The 20,394-nt window shown below is 39.4% G+C and overlaps 1 protein-coding gene across 1 annotated transcript; it reads right to left on the bottom strand.

Moving 5' to 3' along the window:
• Positions 1 to 2,563: 2,563 nt before the first annotated feature.
• Positions 2,564 to 18,644, bottom strand: AMTN (amelotin). The gene is made up of 8 exons (XM_036333273.1): positions 18,591 to 18,644; positions 14,967 to 15,053; positions 13,867 to 13,932; positions 12,878 to 12,970; positions 8,540 to 8,575; positions 6,691 to 6,717; positions 3,241 to 3,505; positions 2,564 to 2,574 (listed from the first exon to the last, which is right to left on the bottom strand). The coding sequence occupies exons 1-8, from the start codon at positions 18,642 to 18,644 to the stop codon at positions 2,564 to 2,566; spliced, it is 639 nt and encodes a 212-aa protein (XP_036189166.1).
• Between the last annotated feature and the right edge of the window lie 1,750 nt (positions 18,645 to 20,394).

The following is a 20,394-nucleotide window of genomic DNA, read 5'->3' as shown; positions in this document are numbered from 1 at the left end:
ACCATACACCTAACCTAAGAAAGCACAGTGAGGAAGGACAGAGAGAAAGTGTGGGGCTGGAAGGACAGATAATTTCAGCTGGTTTGAAGGATATTGAAAGTAAACAAAATGAAATTTTGCAGTGGTTTGGAGTTTGCAAAACACTTTCACAGATTATCTGCTTTGATCATCATATTTATGATTCGGGGGTTTTCGGTGAGCAGGGTGCAAGGGTGATTTATTTCCCAGGTTCTTATCCAGACGGATTCAAAGAATGAAGCCATGGGCAAAAGGTGGTAGGTGAGAAGTCCAGAAACTTTATTGCAAGCTTAAGCCTGTTCCCCGGAGGATTGGGCCTAAGCTGGCAATCAGACATCCCTCTGGCAGCCTGGCAGCCCTCGGGAGATGTCCACTTGCCAGCGGGGAGAAGACCTAAGCTGCAGTCAGACATCCTTAGCGCTGCTGAGGAGGCAGGAGAGGCTCCCGCCACCACCGCTGTACTGGCAGCCATCAGCCTGGCTGTAGCTGAGCAGAGCTTCCCCATGTGGGAGTGCACTGACCACCAGAGGGCAGCTCCTGCATTGAGCGTCTGCCCCCTGGTGGTCAGTGTGTGTCATAGTGACCAGTCATTCCCAGCCTTTCTGCTGTTAAGGTCAGTTTGCATATTACCCTTTTACTATATAGGATAGAGGCCTGGTGCACAGGTAGGGGCCGTCTGGTTTGCCCTGAATAGTGTCCCGGATCAGGGTGGGGGTCCCGCTTGGGTGCCTGGCCAGCCTAGGTGAGGGGCTGATGGCTGTTTGCAGCTGGTCACACCCCCTTCAGGGTGGGGGTCCCCACTGGGTTGCCTGGCCAGTCTGGGTGAGGGGCTGAGGGCCGTTTTCAGGCTGGCCAGCAACTGAAACTCTCAGCCTCTCCTTTTTTTCTTTCTTTTTTTTTTTTTATTCTGGGGTTTGTTTAGCTTCTATGATTGAAACTTTGTTGCCATCACTGGAGCTCAGAGCTGGCTCCTGCTCGTTTCCAGCTCTGAGGCCATGGCCTGCTGAAAGCAGGTATCTGGGGTTTGTTTAGCTTCTATAATTGAAACTTTGTTGCTTACGGAGCTCAGAGCCAGGCCGCGGCAGGTGGGGAACCTTGGCTTCCTCCATCACTGGAGCAAGCAAGCCTCCTGCTCGCTTCAGCTGCCTGGCTGCCAGCTGCCATCTTAGTTGGCAGTTAATTTTCATATCGCCCTGATTAGCCAATGGGAAGCATAGCAAAGGTACGGTCAATTACCCTTTTTGTCTTTTATTAGATATATATGTATATACATATATATATGTATAATAGGGTGGGTTTATTCTATACTGACGGGGTTGACTCAAATATACTGAGGTATATTATTAAATCTATCCATATCTGTCGTTTGTGGGGGCCATAGTGTAGTATAGTTTGTATTAATCTCTCTCACCCTCTCTCACTCTGAGTGAACTGTAATGGTCTAGGTCAGTGATGGCGAACCTTTTGAGCTTGGCGTGTCAGCATTTTGAAAAACCCTAACTTAACTCTGGTGCTGTGTCACATATAAAAATTTTTGGATATTTGAAACCATAGTAAAACAAAGATTTATATTTTTGATATTTATTTTATATATTTAAATGCCATTTAACAAAGAAAAATCAACCAAAAAGAGTTCGCGTGTCATAGGTTCGCCATCACCGGTCTAGGTTATAAACTTAAATCAGATTAAATTCTACCTTTTAGGTGTGAGAAGCAAGAGAATCACCTTTAATAATAACTTTTAGCACTGTCATTTCTCATTCTCAGACATACCAAAATTAAGCATTAAACACCATAATCACTAGCTCTATATGTAAGTAGCTTGAGAAACAATATGATTTACAATTCTTTGTTTCCACTGTATATTTTAGACCAGGAGTCCTCAAACTACGGCCCGTGGGCCACATGCAAATACAAATATTGTATGTGTTCCTGTTTTGTTTTTTTTTACTTCAAAATAAGATATGTGCAGTGTGCATAGGAATTTGTTCATAGTTTTTTTTTAAACTATAGTCCGGCCCTCCAACATTCTGAGGGACAGTGAATTGGCCCCCTGTTTTAAAAGTTTGAGGACCCCTGTTTTAGACAATCAAAAATAATTTCTATGTTGAAATTAAATTTGGGGAGTAAGTCCTAAGGTGGTTGTGAGGAAATCAGAGCATTTCCTTCCATTGCTGGGTATCCATTCCCATGACTACAGATAGTCCTAGACCTGAGGGTCATCCCTGAAAAGGTCTAACTTTCTTCCATCCTCAAAGAAGAAAACATCAGTTTTCAAAATATGTTTTAATGTACGTGTCATGCATATCCAAGATAGTGTCATGTTACATTTCAAAGACAAATCATCTATTTAATTACTCTTTTTCAAAAGTCTGTATTCTCTAGGAAGAACATGTTTTCTGAAATTTCAAGAAAGTTTTTAGTTAACTAAGAATTTCTTCTGGTATTCTTCAGTGTCTCAATTTTTTTCATAATATGCTCAATGACAAATACTTCTATGTATCACCACACTTAAGGTGGTTTAGTTGAAAAAATTCGCAACAGCTTACTGAATTCCTGGAAGAAAAGAAAACACTTTTAAAATGAGGTCAAAGCATATTGAATTTAAACATTTCTACCTGCCATCAGAATTTCTTTTCTAGGAGCAAGAGTATCAATATCAAATTGTTCTTTTATCCCCAAGGACATTTGGTTCCAGACATACACACTTGTTAAACTATTATCTTTGCTTGTTCCCACTAGAAGAGCTTATTTTTGCAACATTTCTCAAGTCCCACCTGAGGAGAATGGCACACGGGTTCGTCTGTGTGCTAAGTGCAGTGTGTTACTAGCGGCTGCTTGTAGCATTAAGTTCGGGAGAAGTTGGAGGCTCATCCATGATCAGTGAGTGGAAAAAATAATCATGATGGATGAACTGTCTCTTCTGTGGGCCTGTATGTGTCTGAGATGGGAAAAGGAGAGTCAGTCTGTTTCAAAATATTTCCAGGTCCAACCTAAGGTGGAAAGTATGTATGCCAGCAATTAAATCTCTTCTTTCTGGGTCCAGCCAATAGGGTTGGTGGCCCAGTGAAAATATTCCCTCCCATTGTTGCACTACTGTGAGTAAAGGGGCTCCCTGACTTTATTAAGATCTGTATTTATCAACAAGACAAAGAACTCCTCTCTCCCTCTCTGCAGATGACTGTCATGATCCAGGGCGTTTTCCTGGCTGGGAGAACGTACCATGGGGGAACCCGGTAGTGGTTTCCTCGGCGATGTGCATGCCCCTTTGGATGCCTGCTGGAGTAGTCACTTCAAAGTCATCATCTGTGCCACTGGGGGTCGGGGAGGGGCCTTCTGGGGCTCCCTGGACGGCAGGATTTACTCCTGCTTGTCCCGCAGGAAGGATTGTGTTCTGGATGTCTGGATTAGCCTGGCTGGTGGGCAGGATGGCTCCGGAGAGCAAGGGGTGGAAGATGAGGCCTGTGAAGATTTGCGGGGCCACTGGCTGGAATGAGGGAAGGAAACAGAAAACAAAGTTAAAGGAATACATTTTAAAGGCCAGTCAACCAGCCTTTCTTCTTTGAGGGCAAGTTTGGGTAGGAATGGCAGGACGGAGAAGGTAGAGTCAGAGAAAATAATAAAGATGGGTCCTCCTCAAAGGAAATGTCTCTCTCCCTGAGCCACGCCTCATGCTGGCTTCATTACTGGGATTCCTTGCAGTACTGCAATTCCCTCAGAAAAGGAAAGCCACAATCAAGCCAGTCGGGTGTGTTTGGAGGTAGGTTTCAGGCAGAAAATCCATAGAATTATGATGGGCTATGTCTCTGTTATTAACCTAAATCATAGTCTTTCCTGTGCTCCTAATTTTTTAAAAGGTAATCTAGGAGACTAAAAATTAATGGGCAAAATTAATTCAAGTAGATTAATCAATCCTCATCTCATGGTTTGCATCCCTTCATTTGTCTTTTGATGCGTTTTTCAAAGGCATTGGAATATTTGGTCATAAATATTTCTCTTAGTAATTCAGCCACTTGTGTATTCCTTGGGGTTTCCCAGTGGAACTCTTTATTGAACTGTCAATGATCTGCACAGTGGTAATGGATGCTGCTGCTGCCACACTTCTTCCTCTCCCTTCCCTGCCTCCCCTCCCCCCAGGGAAAAAATTACTGTGAGAAGTTCCACCTAAGAAGAAATATTTTAAAAAATATATTTTATTGATTTTTTTCCAGAGAGGAAGGGAGAGGGATAGAGAGAGTCAGAAACATCGATGAGAGAGAAACATCGATCAGCTGCCTCCTGCACACTCCCCACTGGTATGTGCCCGCAACCGAGGTACATGCCCTTGACCGGAATCAAACCTGGGACCCTTGAGTCCGCAGGCCGACAGTCTATCCACTGAGCCAAACTGGTGAGGGCAAGAAGGAATATTTTGACATTGGCTGGTTTTGGAGAGAGTTCAGACAGGGCCCAGTTCTCTAGGACCTCCTAGCTCTGTAGGTGTTTTCATGGTATAAAAAGGGCCAAGAGCTCACAATTAAGATTCAGTTCAATTTCCTTGAACATGGTTCTTGATTGTTAGTTTTCATAAGAACCACCCAAGGAATTTGTTATAAAGGTAAGTTTCTAGGCTCCATTGTTAGATTACGATAGACTAGGTTGAGGGCAGGACCTAGAAATCTGCATTCTAACCAGCCTTCCAAGTTGTCCTGATTTGAGGTCCAGGACTGAAGTTTGGGAAACACCACTGTAGATTTATGAGATATTAAAGCCAGAATTAAATGTATGCCGCATGAGAGACAGCAGTAGAGCACAGAAGTTTTCAAATGGGGATCATGATATCCATAGGTTTGAAATAAAGCAGGTGGGTTGCACTCATCATTAAAAACAAGATAAAAAGAATAGTCTATATCTATACTAATAAAAGGGTAATATGCTAATTAGACCAGGTCAACCGGCCATCTTCCGGACGTCTGACTTCCTTCCAGACAAAGCCATGATGGTGGGGGCTGAGGCAGAGGCAGTTAGTGGCAAGATCAGGCTGGCAGGGGAGAGCAGTTAGGGACAAGATCAGGCTGACAGGGGGTTAGGGGCGATCAGGCCTGCAGGGGAGAGCAGTTTGGGGTGATCAGGCCAGCAGGGGAGGGAAGTTGGAGGCATTAGGCAGGCAGGCAGGTGAGTGGTTAAGAGCCAGTGGTCCTGAATTGCTAGAGGGATGTCCGGCTGCCGGTTTAGGCCTAATTCCTGTGGGATCGGGCCTAAACCAGCAGTCGGACATACCCTGAGGGGTCTCAGATTGGAGAGGGTGCAGGCCGGGGTGAGGGACATCCCCCCACCCCCTGTGCACAAACTTCGTGCACTGAGCCTCTAGTAGACTATAAATTACCTATTGTAGTCCATATAATAAGGGTAAATATAGTTTCATGAAACGTGTGTGTGTGTGTGTGTGTGTGTAGTATGTGTGTTATCTGTGTTAGCTGAATGAAAAATATAGCTGTTACTGTGGGTTTTACTAAAAAATGTTTTAAAACCATTGGCATAGTAGATAGAAAAATGGCTTTCAATCTGTTTTTGAGCTTGGAACCTAATTTTCTTAAGCTCTCTGAGCCTCAGTTTCTTTATCTATAGAGTTGGGTTAAAAACTTTGGCTTTGTTGCCAAACCGGTTTGGCTCAGTGAATAGAGCGTCGGCCTGCGGACTCAAGGGTCCCAGGTTCGATTCCGGTCAAGGGCACGTACCTTGGTTGAGGGCACATCCCCAGTAGGGAGTGTGCAGGAGGCGCTGGTCGATGTTTCTCTCTCCATCGATGTTTCTAACTCTCTATCCCTCTCCCTTCCTCTCTGTAAAAAATCAATAAAATATATTTAAAAAAAACAAAAAACAAAACTTTGGCTTTGTAATTTGGTGAGGATTAAAGGCAATATGTAATACCTTAATCAATAAAGAAAAAAAATCTATTAGGTGCCTGTTATATAGAATTGGCTCAAAAACTGGTAAACGTAGGTGTAAATGTGTTAATGTTGACAGAACAGCCCCATTATTTTATTTATGGACAATCTATCAAGTCTCTACCTTTTTCTACAATACAAAATTTAAAAAAAACTGTCTTCTCAGATAATGTCTCAACTCTTAATTTCAATGTCATGTTTAGATACCATATTAATTCATTTTTCTCTAAAAATGACTTGCAGAAAATGCATAGAAGAGCCTGGTAATGATAATATTAGTATTATTTAGGTTCATCTATCACTACAAAACACTAAAAAATATATTTTCCTATAAAAATTAAAAATTTAAGTCAAGGAAATTAAATTTTCCTGCAAAAATTTTATATATATTTATAAATTAAAAACTTCTGTTATTGCATTTCAGTAATTTACAATCCTGGATTTTAATAAGTATAAAGTAAAAATATGCATTGGTTTCCTGGATAGAATTGAATCTGACATCAATATACAGAAAACAAAAGCTAAGTCAAATTAATGGAAAAGTAACTGGATAATGAAGATAAAAGGCCCACCTAGGCAAAGGATAATAACTTAATGGAAAGACCTATAAAAATTTTCAATTTATTGTAGAAGACAACGAGTTTAGGGTTTGTGGTCAAAGAGACTATTAATATGAGGACAGAAAACAGCATTGTATTAGCACTGAAAAGAATTTTAAATATTAGCAATTAAAAAATGTTTTTACCAATTCCTCTGAGCTTAGGATAGTACCCTAAAAAATAATAACAAAAATTGTTAGACAAATTTTAATATATTAATGGCAAGATGTGTATAACATAACTTAAAAAAATTAATTTTTAAAATTGTAAAAATAGACTTTATTTTCAACAAAATTTTAAACTGCTTTGTGACTTGCAGTACAAAACTCTTGTCAGCACATGATATTAGACAGCTAACATTATTTGAGTGATGTGAAGTCTTTCATATTTTAAAAATATATTTTCTCCATTATTAAGTAATAGATGCACATTGGAGGAAACTAGGAAAGTGCAGAAAGCAAGAAGAAAAATCACATAATCTCATCTGGAAGAGTTTGATATATTTTCTTCCAGATGTTTTTCACACATTTGTTTTTCATATAATAGAAATCATGTCATTTAAACAATTTCTGTCTTACTTTTTCTTTTAATACTATACGATGACCATTCAACCACATTACAGACCTATTTTAATAAGAAGACTTTCAAATGATCACAAAATATTGGCTTTAATGTTGCACAGCTAACTTATGTTCCTTTCTTTAAAATTTAAGTTGCACCCAATATTCTTCTGTACTATAAATATTATTTAGATTAACATATTTGTAAATAAACCTTTGCTATATTTCAGATTATTTCCTTAGATGTGTTACCAGATCTGGAATCAAGAGTTGATCTAAATTTTATATTTGATTCTGCCTTTAGAAGTAAAAACTGCCATCTGATGCTCATATTTGATCTTGACCATTGGTAATTTTACCAGTAATCTCAAGAATTACCTTTCACACACACACACACACACACACACACACACACACACACACACGAGAGAGAGAGAGGGGGCAATGTTTGTATACTTTTTTAGGGAAATGATATATAATTAATAAATAAATTTGAAGTTAAAAAATAAATCCCCCAAATTATAACTCAGATCAATCCCATTAATTTATTTTTGTCTTAACAGTGTGATTTAAAGAATTGACTGGTTGTGTCACCTGTGACATTTACTATCTCTGTGATTGTAACTGCATTAATGTATCTCCAGTTACTCACCTTCAAATTGGCAATAAAAATCCTATCTAATAAAAGAGTAATATGCAAATTAACCATCACTCCACGACAAAAAGATGGCAGCACCTATAGAGGCTGGGCAGGACGCTGGCAGCATCACCCCAGCAACGTGAGCCCAGCAGGCAAGCAGGGCACAGGCAGCACCCAGCAGGGCCTCCTGGGCAGTGGCGGCAGCAACCTGTAGGCAGCACCCAGCAGGGCCTGCTGGGCGGTTGCTGTGGCGACCTGCAACAGGCAAGTGGACCTGCAGACAGGACCCAGCAGGGCCTGCTAGGCGGTGGTGGTGGCAAACTGTGAGCAGGCAAACAGCCCGCAGGCAGCACCCAGCAGGGCCTGCTTTCCCATCACCGTGGTGTGGAGCAGGCAGGCCCCGCAGAGAGCAGAGAACCACGGGGAGTGGGCCCGAGCTGTCAGTAGCACATCCCCTGAGAGCTCCCGTACTGGAGAGGGTGTAGGTCAAGCTGAGGGACCTCCCCCCCCCTCCACTCCTTCCCCCCTGTGCATGAATTTTGTGCACCAGGCCTCTAGTATTGTCTATAAAAGGTTATTTCAAAGATGAAATGAGATAGTACATAATAAATAATAAAATACTTACAACAGTGCCTGGTACATAGTAAGTGCTCAATAAGTGTTCTTGCTATTATCAGTGTTCATACAATGCAAAGTAAATAGTAAACTTGGCAACTATTTGGTGAATCGAGGCAAGATTAAATATTTCACACTAAGATGATTTAAAACAAAAGCCACCATATGAAATAACCTTACCTGGGCTCCAAGTTGTGCTACAATAAGTGGTAACATCTGGAAAAAAATTATAATAAATTCAGTAAAAAACATATTCAAAGGTAAGTTCTGATGGATGATATCAATATCAAGACTTTCTTAAAAAACACAACATTTGTTCAACAAGTATTTGTTACTAATGTATCATCTATAATCCTAGATGTAGACTCATAGAGCTGGGTGGCTATCAGAACTCATCCAATTTGTAAAAAAGAAGATTAGACCCGGGGAGATTTTAAAACCTGTACAAGGCAGCGCATCTAGAAGGTAGACGTTAGTAAATTGGATGATCAAAAAATAATTTTGGCCTTAATCTACCTCCAAATTGAAAATTATCCCAAGAAATAATGATATAAAACGAGATAAAAAAGCATGTGTTTATTTTGTATAGCACTTAAGAAGATATGTGAAAACACAGTGAGTATTTTCAAATACAATGAATTCTTGAAGCATTTATGGTTAGTCTCACGATGGTCGCCTGGTAGTCCCACTGTTAAAATAGAGCACTGGAAGGAAAGGATGGATGACATTGTTCAATAATCCCTGGCACTGAAAGAGCTCTTAGAACTGAGAAATATTTTGAAAGGTCACTGGTAACTTTGTAAATGTCCCGAATTTATAGTCAGGCAGATTTGGATGAGGTGTTGGTGTGCTCTGGTTCTTTAAGAACTAACCTAGAGTTTGTCAAAGAGAACTAGGGCTTTAGGATTTGTTTTTATGTCTAAAAAGATTCACACAGTGTCAGGAAAGTAATCAAAATAGAACTTTTAATAGCAACTAACCCCAAAGATTTGGAAGTCTCATGAAATAGACTCTTAACTTTACTATTTCCCAGGACAGTAATAGCCATAGTAACAAAAGGTAAAAAGTACATACTTTTAAGAAAAGCTTTCCTCTTCATTACATCTCTGGCTACTGACCAAAAATCAACTAATTTCAGTGTGGCAACGGGGAAGGGGTTTGGGAGGAAGGGGCATGAGATTTGGGAGAAAACAAAATTGAATTTTTTTTAAAAAAGATGAGTTGGAAGGAACAAAAAGATACAAATAGGAAACTAGAGATGTTTAAGTAATTACAGATAATTTAATATTTCACCAATGTAAAAATAAATTATTTTATTAGTGTTTGCTAGAGAAATTATTTGAAATAATAATAGCTAATAGTTGGTGAATGTATACTGTGTGGTAAGAAGTATTCTAAGTGTTTTATGTATGATTACTCATTTAACCTTTATAAAAGCTCTAGACGTAGGTTGTATTTTACTCCCATTTTAAATTATGAGGAGAGTGAGCCATGGGTGGTTAAGTAACTTGGTCAACATCATGCAGGTAATAAGTGGAGAGCTAGGATTGACCAGACGTTGTGTGAATCTAGAGTTCACTCCACCATGTTGGCCTTGCTTTGAAAAATGGGAGCTTTGGACAGGTGCCCAAGTTTCTGGCAGAGGACCCTGGAAAGGCAGGGTCAGAAGGACTGGGTGCACAGGAGAAGGGCAGGTATGGGGATCCTTGGTGGTGGTATAGCCTAAAGAGAGTGAAGAATCTCCACTGAGAATGGAGATTGATTTATGATATTGCATGTTGGGGAATGTGCATTGTTAAATCCTCTCTACTGAACCTTTAGTAACATCTGCAGTGACCACTAATGCATTTGACTGGAGTGAATGTGAAGATGTGCTAAGTCTGGCTTCAAGGTTAGAGCAGGGCAAAGATTGAAACTGAAGTGGGGCAGTTGGCATAAGGACCATGCCAGGATCACGTGTTAAAGAGATGTTCATTTTATATGCCCATTTCTCTAGTCTTTTTCAGAGAATAGCTTTTATTATTGAGATGTATATAAGCAGCAAATATGTTGAGTGAAGTCTCTAAAATATCTGTAGGAAATAAGTACAAGTATACATTTCAATATTAAAAAAGAAATGTAAAAGTTAGTTATGTTACAGAATGTCACAACTATGAATTAATGAAGCCGCTTAGAGTGTGTTGTGTTGTTATTTTGGACAAAGGTATAAAAAAAGTATTAGTCGCATATGATGTAAAATTTAATTGAGCAGCTTAAAATTATTTTGTCAATTAAACTCAGCTTTGATTATAATTACTAATTAATACAAGCTTACTCTTACTAAAACCTGGAGGTGTCCATAGTAGTAAGAAGATGGTTAGGATATATTGGTCCATTATTGTATTCATGCTTCATAATTTGGGAATGTGTATTAAAAGTCTTATATTTTTATGTCTTCACACCTACAAATTCTTTTCCTAAGAACTACTCCTAAGAAGATAATCATGATATGGTCAAAGACTTAGTTAAAAAAATGTTCACTGTAGCATAATTTATAGAAGCAAAATTAAAAAAAAAAAATAGACCAAACTTTTGTAATACAACAAAAACTAAGCAATCATTAAAAACAACGTTATAAGTGAATATCTCAAAACACAAAGACTATTCAATATTTATTAAATAAAAAATCAAATGATAGAACATTAGATATTGTAAGAACATATTTTCTTAAAATATGTGCTAAGTCTGACTTCAAGGGTAGAGTAGGGCAATTTTCTTAAAATATGTGCTTAACACATCATAGAAAAAAAACGACAGGAAAGACATACCCTAGAATGCTGACAGTGTTTAATCCTGACCATTAGGATTATGTTGTGGCCTCCTCCCCCATGTTAAGCTGAATTTTATGAGGTTATTTTGCTCATCTATATTTTCTAAGTTCTCTATAATTACTATATATGATGCATATAGTAAATAATAAAGCTTCTAAAAAAAATTAGACCATTATGTGGGGCTAAAATAATCTGGTAGGGAGAATAAGTTATCCATAATGACTTAGTCCAGTCATAAAGGGATCATTATACAGTGGGGCCTTGACTTACGAGTTTAATTCGTTCCGTGACGGAGCTCATAACCCAAATTACTCGTATGTCAAATCAAAAAGTGACCGAGTGAGACACGTGATGCTGGGCTGATGTTGTGGCGCTCACTGTGACGTTTGCTGCGCCAACTAGCGGTGGGGTATCTGAAGCTGGCTCATAACCTGAATTTTAGCTCTCAACTCAAAGCAAAAAATCGGCCAAGAGACGGCTAGTATCCGAAAAACTCAGTCGGGACACTCATAAGTCAAGGCCCTACTGGATTTTTCCTTAAAGCCTAATAATCTATTTAAAGAAGTTTCAGAAAGGTAGATATTTGGGCTTTGTCCATAGTTAAAATTCAAACACATCCCTAAGTGTTTGATGTCCTAAATATGTCCTTTATATCTTAACTAGAGGCCTGATGCATGGGTGGGGTCCCTTGGAGTGGCCTCTGGGGATTGGGCCCCAGCTTGTGCCCCCAGCCTTACAGCCCTGCAGCCCCACCTGGAACTCCACCTTGGCCTGGTGCCGCCCCCTCACCTGCTCCACCATCCTGCCTGTGGGGTGATGGATCAGGGCTGGGCCCCTGCCCAGCTCCCTCAACGCCTGGGAGCCAGGTGGCAGCTCCACCTTCCACTGCCGCCGCTGCCACTGGTGGCCATCTATCTGCAGGGCGATCAGTGGGGTGATCAGGCTCCTGCTCGTACCCGTCTTGGCCTGGTGTTGCATGCTCAGCTGCTCCACTATCCCGCTGCAGTCCTGCCCTCGTTGGGCCCATAAGGGCCGGCAGTGCCTCCACTGCCACCGCTGCCAGCACCATGTTGCCGATGCCCGCCATGTTTCGTACCACCCCCTGGTGGTCAGCGCATGTCGAACTCCTAGTAGAGCCACCCGAGGGGGCAATTTGCATATTAGGCTTTTATTATATAGGAATCGAGAGGGTTTTCCATAAAAGCAATGATGGTAGGAAGTAGGTAAGAACTAGAAAGTACTTGGGGACTTTTGAGCAGGCCTGACAAAAAGGTACAAAAAGGAGATTAGAATTTAAATTTTATTCACCTCTTAATTTTAATTTGGGACGATTCTGGCCACCCAGAAGGTCTTCAATAGAAAACACAACATGCTTGAGAAGAATCCTGCTACTTCTCATTTACCTCCTTATACTTCTGACTTCGCAATCTTCCCAACTCTTCACGTTTTTCTATTACCCATTACAAATGTATTCTAGAGAGGTTCAGAATGCTCAGGACAGAATGCTCAGTTTTCTAGGAGTGTTCTCATGGATTTTCAGCACGACCCAAATTGTCAAAGACTGTTCCATGTCCTGTAGAACATCCCTCTACAAATTATCTGGAGGAAATGTTTAAGAACCTTGAAAAAGTTATTTCCTCCCCTTTAGGCTTCCACCTAAGAGAAGGCGCTCCCCAATTTTTAACTGAAGTCCTGTTGTTGAACTTACTTGGGGTTGCAGCTGCTGTTGAACATTTAATCCCCCCAGGGCCAGTGGGAGGGTATGGGCAGCAGGTGCCATTCCTGCAGGAGGAGGATTTAACTGTAAGGCAAAGAAGGTTGTCATTGTATTGTTTCAGTTTGACATTCAGGAAGCTAACATGTATGTACCAAATGTAAAATATGTTTACATGGAGAAGTTACTATGCAAATGTATACTATATTGCATTTAGAATTAGATATAGAGGTGAAGTTCCAAGATTTGTGTAGTCTACCAATACAACCATAGGTTGACTAACTTTTTTCATATTAAAATTTTCTTTGGCATTTAACCATTCTCTGAGAACAACTTAGGTAATTCCAACCTGCATTTCCCTTTTTGGCTCTAACAGCAATGATTCCTGGAATTTTCTGATGGATTTCTCATGAAGAAATGATTCTTCATAGGATGTATCCCCATGAAAATTTCAGGAGTCAGAATAAAATATCTAGTCCGCATAGGATCTATTACTATATAAATCTGATTACTAGGTAAAAATCCACTTTAATCAGCAAAGGAACTTAAACTATATATAGTTTAAATAACTATACAGATATTTTATGAAAAATGAAAATCTTCTACCCCTTCTGGTTTTCTCTAGTTGTTGAGGTGAAGCTAACAGTTATAGCGTTTGAATGGTGGGTGCATGTTGTGGGGGAAAAGAGAGGAAAGCCTGCTGAAGAAATGGGGCGAGGAACTTGTAAAAGAGGTAAGAAGAACTAAAGGAGTAAAGGCTTGAGAATTGTAATTCCTTTAGAGTCCCTTTTGCTAAAAAAAATGTTCATGATGTGCTGAATAGCTTTCAGCTCTCTGACTTTTCTGTCTTCTCTCTTTCATTGATCTACAATGAATATGTGTGTATGTGTACGTTTGTGGGTACACACATATATACACACACTCAACATTAAGTATTATATTTACTTAATAATGGCTATTAAATAAAATAAAAGGGTACTTACCAGTTGCATATCTGACACCATGGTGAGCATCTGTGTCAATGGTACTAGACTTAAAGAAGGGAAGACCTGCAGGGCATTGAAATTGATGTATGAGAGAGAGGTTGTCTGTTTTCACCAACCTGCCAGTGGTGGACATCCTTAAGTAACTTATGCTCCCATGAAGGTGAAGCTTCACTAGTATTGCCCCCTTCCATGGCCCTGGGAGGCACCTGAGCAGTCTATCTAGTTTATGGTATTTATCAGCTTTAAAAATGTGTATTTCTTACTGCTCATTTCATGATTAATTATTCACTTTAGTACTTAATTTTACATATCTAACTTTGTATTCTTTTTCTAAATTACGTAAGCTTCAGTTTCCCTAAGGCAGCGGTTCTCAACCTGTGGGTCATGACCCCTGAAAATACATCCTGCATATCAGATATTTACATTATGGTTCATAACAGTAGCAAAATTACAGTTATGAAGTAGCAACAAAAATAATTTTATGGTTGGGGGTCACTACAACATGAGGAACTGTATTAAAGGGTTGCAGCATTAGGAAGGTTGAGAACCACTGCAAGGAGAAAGATAGGTTTATGACCATAGATTAAAACCTTAGACTCTGGTGTTATCTGTTGTTTCATAAAGTCTATATAAAGGCAAAGCATTTAAATATATTTTGAAGAAACAGACTTTATAGTGAGGCATTAGCTCATCAACAACAATGGAACTGGAGGAAATCTGCAGTTATTTTTATAGATTACCTCTATTAAGATTACCTCCCTGTTAGCACTGGCAAATACCATGTGACATGTCACAGTATCACAGGGCACATAGATGACCAAGCTTTGTCAACAGCCGTAGCTATTGCTTTTCAAATTTTACTAGATTTGGTTACTAAAACAAATTATTGTTCAGACAAAAGGAAAAGGAATTAGGATGCTTTGTTTTCCCGACTCAAAATTTTCAAAAAAAGTGTATTTGTTCTTGCTTTACTTTTCTCCAAAAAGGAAAGCCTCACTCTCGTTTAGTTATGAGACTCCGTGGAAATCTTGATTTAAAACCCACTGGTCTTACCACGTTCCCTTTGCTGGCTGCAGTGCTCCTGTTGGGGGACTCACCTGATGTGGCTGCTGCCGGTTGAGTAGGGTTGTCTGATCTGGAACCAGCTGCGTTGGAGGAAGTCCCAAAGCAGGTTTGAGCTGCATCTGGGATAAACATTTTCGAGGCGGTGATGTGTTTGAGATTTTGTATCCATTCATTTACAGGACGTAACTAGTAGTCCCAGTGCAAAAATGTCCATCTGTAGGCTCTGTGTGTTTTGGAGCAGTTTTAATTTCCTGGAACATTTCATGCATGGCAGGAGATAGAACCATAGAGTGGAAAAATGCTAGTCCAGGAGGTGTGTGGTGGGAGACAGCGTGGGGCAGGGCACATGAATTTCTGGTGGTAGTTCCCAGGTTCCATTTCTTTTCTGTAACTGCCTTCCTCTTTTCTCAGGGCATGAAATACATAGTCTGGCCCTTAGCTCCGTTCACATCTGCTTTTTCCTAATGCTTGAATGCACTCTGCCACAATTCCCTATGCATTTTAACAAAGCTTTCTGCTTTTGCCTGTGCCTGGCTAGTCACTTTCTGTAATGGAAGTGAACTCCCTTTTCTGGCCAGAGTATTTTCCTAGTGTATTTGAGAAGCACTAAATTTAAGGGGTGAAAATGTGCTGGCGATCCGTATGATGTACAGGGTGTCCCAAAAATGTATACAAACACTTTTCAAAATTGCGCTATCAGCTGTTAAAGTGTGTATACATTTTTGGGGGATACCCTATGTTTGTATGGTTTTCTTTAAAGATAAGAAAACCGAGGCCCAGACAAACAAAGTGACCTGCCCAAGGTACAGGGTGAGTGGGAGAGCCAGTACAGGGTCCCCCAAGAGTTCTTGGCCCTTGAAGAAATGAATCCTTCCCTTAGCTTCTCTCCCTACTCCCTCTGCATTCAGGTGGAAGCTCCCTGGCCAGGCCCACCCCTCTGTCACCCTTGCTTCTGGCTGCATCTCAGAGGGCCATGTGGTGTAGCCTTTCAGCATGTGCCCTTGGCCACTTGGATATACTCTGGAGCTGCCATTAACTTTTGGTTTCACTTTGGGACATTTCCCCTCAGTGTTAAGAGGAAAGATTGGAATTATCTATTCTTAGAAGTCCCTATAAGCTTTAAGATATGGAAATACAAATTTTGCACATTTCTTTTTATTCTTTACCATCTACTGTTATTAGCACGGCTGCCAGAGTGGTCCTTTGAAAACAACAGTCCGGTCCTTTCACTCCTCTGCTCAGCTCCTGCATTGGCTTCCATTCTCACTCAGAGTAAAAGCCAGAGACTCTACTCTACAGGGGCCCGCCCGCCCCTCATGCCCTGGGCCCCCGTGCCTCCCTGACTGTCCATTTCATTTCATTTCCCTCGCTCACTCTATTGCTGCTGTTGGCTATTTGCTATCTCTGTGACAGGTAAGGCCCACTCCTGCCCCAGAGCCTCACCTCTACCCATCCCCTCTGTCAGGAATGTTCTCTCCCTGGACATTGGCTCATTCCCTCACCTGCTTCAAGTCTTTGCTTGAGTTCACTTTCTTATTGAGGCCCATTCTCCTGAAAATGCGACCTGCCCCATCTCCAATTCCCAAACTTGAGCCACTAAAAACAAGTGCTAGGCTGTTTTAAGTGTCCACATTTGCAAATTGACTCATTTTTATGCGCTTATGATAATTCAATAAACTCACAAATAATTTAAAAAATCTCATCCATGTGTCCTGATTTTTTGGTTGACAGATACCACTATTATACCTAATAGATATCTTGGTGTCACCTCCTGCATCCCCTGAGCCACTAACTGTAGCTGCTCTCGTGTTATTGGCTATTAGCAATCTGCATTGACCTGCATGCTACTCCTCAGTTTACCTTGAATGATAGCTGTGAAGGTTTTATTTATCTTGAGCTTTTACAAAATGTATGGTAATTTAAATATAGTAGAGATACCCTATTTCGGGGAAACTTTTGGTAAATTTATTTAGTAAAGTGGGAAATCTGTGGTTTACAAAACAATTAACTTCCTAATTTACCTTGTTTAGAAGTTGAATTTTTGCAGATAACCTCTTTCAAGAAGGCATATATATCATTTGGAAAGAAATAAGAAGGTTGTTTATTCATGTCTGTCCCATCCCCTTCCTACAAGATTACCCTCTTCTTCTCCTTCATAGGACTAATCATAGTTACAACTTATTTGACAGTTCTTTAAAAAAATTATTTGTTAGCATCTATTGTGTAGTGAATAACATGAAGGGTCATGCCCTTCCTCCCCCTCACCACTGTTTTTTAGTAGCTAGCACAGTATCTGGTTTATAGAGTTTCCAATAAATCTTTGTTGATTATATGGATGACTACTGAAGTGTCAAGTGGGCTCAAAGCTCCCCTAAAATGTTTCTTTGCATTTTGCTATTTCATAGCAAATACATATATTGTAATTATTTTTTAATGTCTACACATAAGCATTTCAAAGAGCCAAAGGGAAATCCACTTAGAGGCCCAAACCACTCATCTCTATGTCTGTAAAATATTGGAGGACAATTTGAGTATGTGTTCAAATGCAAGTGCTCATTTTCTTAAAAAAACCTGTTATGTATAAATACATTTTGTGATGAAATGGTCTAAGTCAAAAGTCACAAAAATTTTTGTAATATTCCCTTGCAACTGTATGGTTTGGTAGTCTTTTTGGAGTTTAGATAATCTAGATGTTTTGTGCTTCCAATTGGAAAAATCAGAAAATCCAGTTTATCTCTTTAGTCATGAGAAAATAGTCACCAACAAAAATCTTAAATTCTTTTTAGAAACTAAAATAATTATTCATTTTGAGTAGATATAATCTAAGGGGTTCTTTTTTTCTCCTAATTTCTACCCTATTGCTCTGCCAAATTAATGAAGGGTGTCCCAAAATTCACGCAAGAAGTAATTTTGATAGAAAACACAGGTTTATAATTAAAAATTGTAATTTTTTTTATTGATTCATAAAGTATACAGTATAAGGTTAGGTATGGAATAGCATATCGGGTAAATGGCCTCCACGGCTTTGCCGGCACATACACACTCTTTTGTTATTGCCTGAGCAGCCGCATTTTCGAAGACTGGTCCGAGGATGCCTCCATCCCAAAATCCACACCAAACAGTGACACGTTGTGGTTGCATTTGTTTCTCAACAATCACTCATGGACTTTCTGAACCCCAAATGCGACAATTTTGTCGATTAACCAAGCCATCAAGATGAAAATGAGCCTCATCAAAATTCAGCCACATTTATGCAAAACGGTCATGGAAAATTTCAACAAAAGAGTGTGTATGTGCCAGCAAATCTGTGGAGGCCATTTACCTGATATTCTATTCCATACATAACCTTATACTGTATATTTTATGAATCAATAAAAAATTTACAATTTTTAATTATAAACCCGTGTTTTCTATCAAAATTGCTTCTTGCGTGAATTTTGGGACACCTTTAGAAGTTCTACTACGATGCACTTTAAGAATGTTAAGTATATTGAAATTTGCACTAACACTTTACTAGTTTACCATTTTTCACCTTGGAGGATAAAACTCAGAAACTAAGGAAATGGGTCACAGAACAGAGGGCAGGAAGAGAATTAGGTGTGTAATTAAGATGCTGCTAAGGTGGGTTGTACATAAGATAAACATATTGCACTTACTGGTAACGACTGAGTTGATCCCAGAAGATAAAACAGTAGAATCACAGTCTTCATGCTTCAAATTGCTACCTATAACAACAGAATAGTGTTACTCTTTCATTCCATTTTTTTTTTCCTTTTGAGAGAAGATGATACTTAAAAGAAAAAACCCCAGAATGCTCTGATTTGAAACACAGTCAATTAATGTTACCTTTCTCTCCACTAGGCAAAATGTTCAGGTGAAAAAAATCTGAAGTTGATTTCTTCAGTTCCTGGGGTGAAAAATGTTATCCTTTGATGAGTTGTGAGTTTGTAGAAGGAATTTAAACTGAACTCTAGGAGGTTGGCAACTGAGAGACCAATCAGGACTCAGCTGTGAAATCATTTGGTTTCTTTCATTTCCCAACACTTCATTAGGTGAGTTATTAGCTGCAGACATCATATTACTCAATGTCTGCCATTTGAGTAGAGGGTATTTCAGGAAGACAGGGCTTGTGTAATTAACAAAAGTATAGACAATTAAAAAAATTAAAATCCTTCTTCGCCTCCATCTCCCTCCCAAATAACTTTCCAGATGTGCCTGTTTTATCAGGTATGTATGAACATGCAACTCAAACATCAAAATATAACTGTGCATTAAAAAATGAGGCATATTATGCATATTGCTCTGCAAGTTACTTTGTTTACTTAACAATAATGAACATCTTTATGTGTCAGTACATAGAGATTTATTTCATGGTTACATTACATTACATTTCATTTTGGTGGATATTTAATCCATTTCCATTTTATTTTATAATTATAGAAGTGGTACAATGGATATTTGTATACTTTTTTTTTTACACATGTGGAAGTATTTCTGTACTGAAGTACAGAAGTATTTCTGTATAGAAGTATTGTATTGAAGGATACATATGTTTTAAAATTCAATGAATATGAGGTTAAAAAGTAATTATATGCTCAGTAAGTGCAATATTAGGAGTTTACATAGGCATGGAGGGGATTGTGGTTATTTTGTTGAGGGCTAAAGGGTAGAGAAGGCTTGAGGAAGAGTTGACAGTTGAGCTGGATTTTGAAGAATAAAAAGAAATTTACTAAGAATTCAATGAGAGGCCTGGCCAGTGTGGTTCAGAGATTGAGTGTCTACCTATGAACCTGCAGGTCATGGTTTGATTCTTGGTCAGGGCATATGTCCGGATTGGGGGCTCAATCCCTCTGGGGGTATGCAGGAGGCAGCCAATAGATGATTCTCTCTCATCATTGATGTTTCTATCTCTCTCTCCCTCTCTCTTCCTCTCTGAAATTTAAAAAAAAAAAGAATTCAAGGAGACCATCCAGGCAGACCAACACCTAGATATGAAAGAGCAATATTACTTACTGGAACAAAATGGGGTAAGAGTATCAGTGAAAGATAGGGTTGGAGAGACACCTAATTCTAATCACCTGTAGTATTTTTGTTTGTTTCTATTTCTCATTTAGCTCTTGATCAAACATTCTTTTATATGGCTCCATTATTTTTCTATTGTATGTTTCTCTTGAACTAGATGGGGAGTTCTCAGGGCCTTGTCTTATATTTCTTCTGTGTCTTTTATGTTAATAACATTAACATTGCTTTGCACCAGATGGTGTCTACATGTTGATGAATAAAATCGTAGAGGTATACACTAGGGGCGTTGTGGTGAGGGAAGACTTCAGAGAAGAGATGGGGCTTTAAGTGGATTTGAAGACTAAATATGATTGACAGTACAGAGAACTGCATGGTAAAGGGGTGAATATTGAGAGGAGCAACAGAACATAAATGCTGAAGAATGTGGAAAGGAAGCAA

The sequence above is a fragment of the Myotis myotis genome, unplaced genomic scaffold, assembly GCF_014108235.1.
Source record: "Myotis myotis isolate mMyoMyo1 unplaced genomic scaffold, mMyoMyo1.p scaffold_m19_p_1, whole genome shotgun sequence".
Lineage (NCBI taxonomy): Eukaryota > Metazoa > Chordata > Mammalia > Chiroptera > Vespertilionidae > Myotis > Myotis myotis.
Note: the sequence above shows the minus strand (reverse complement) of the source record. Positions and strands in the feature narration are given on the sequence as shown.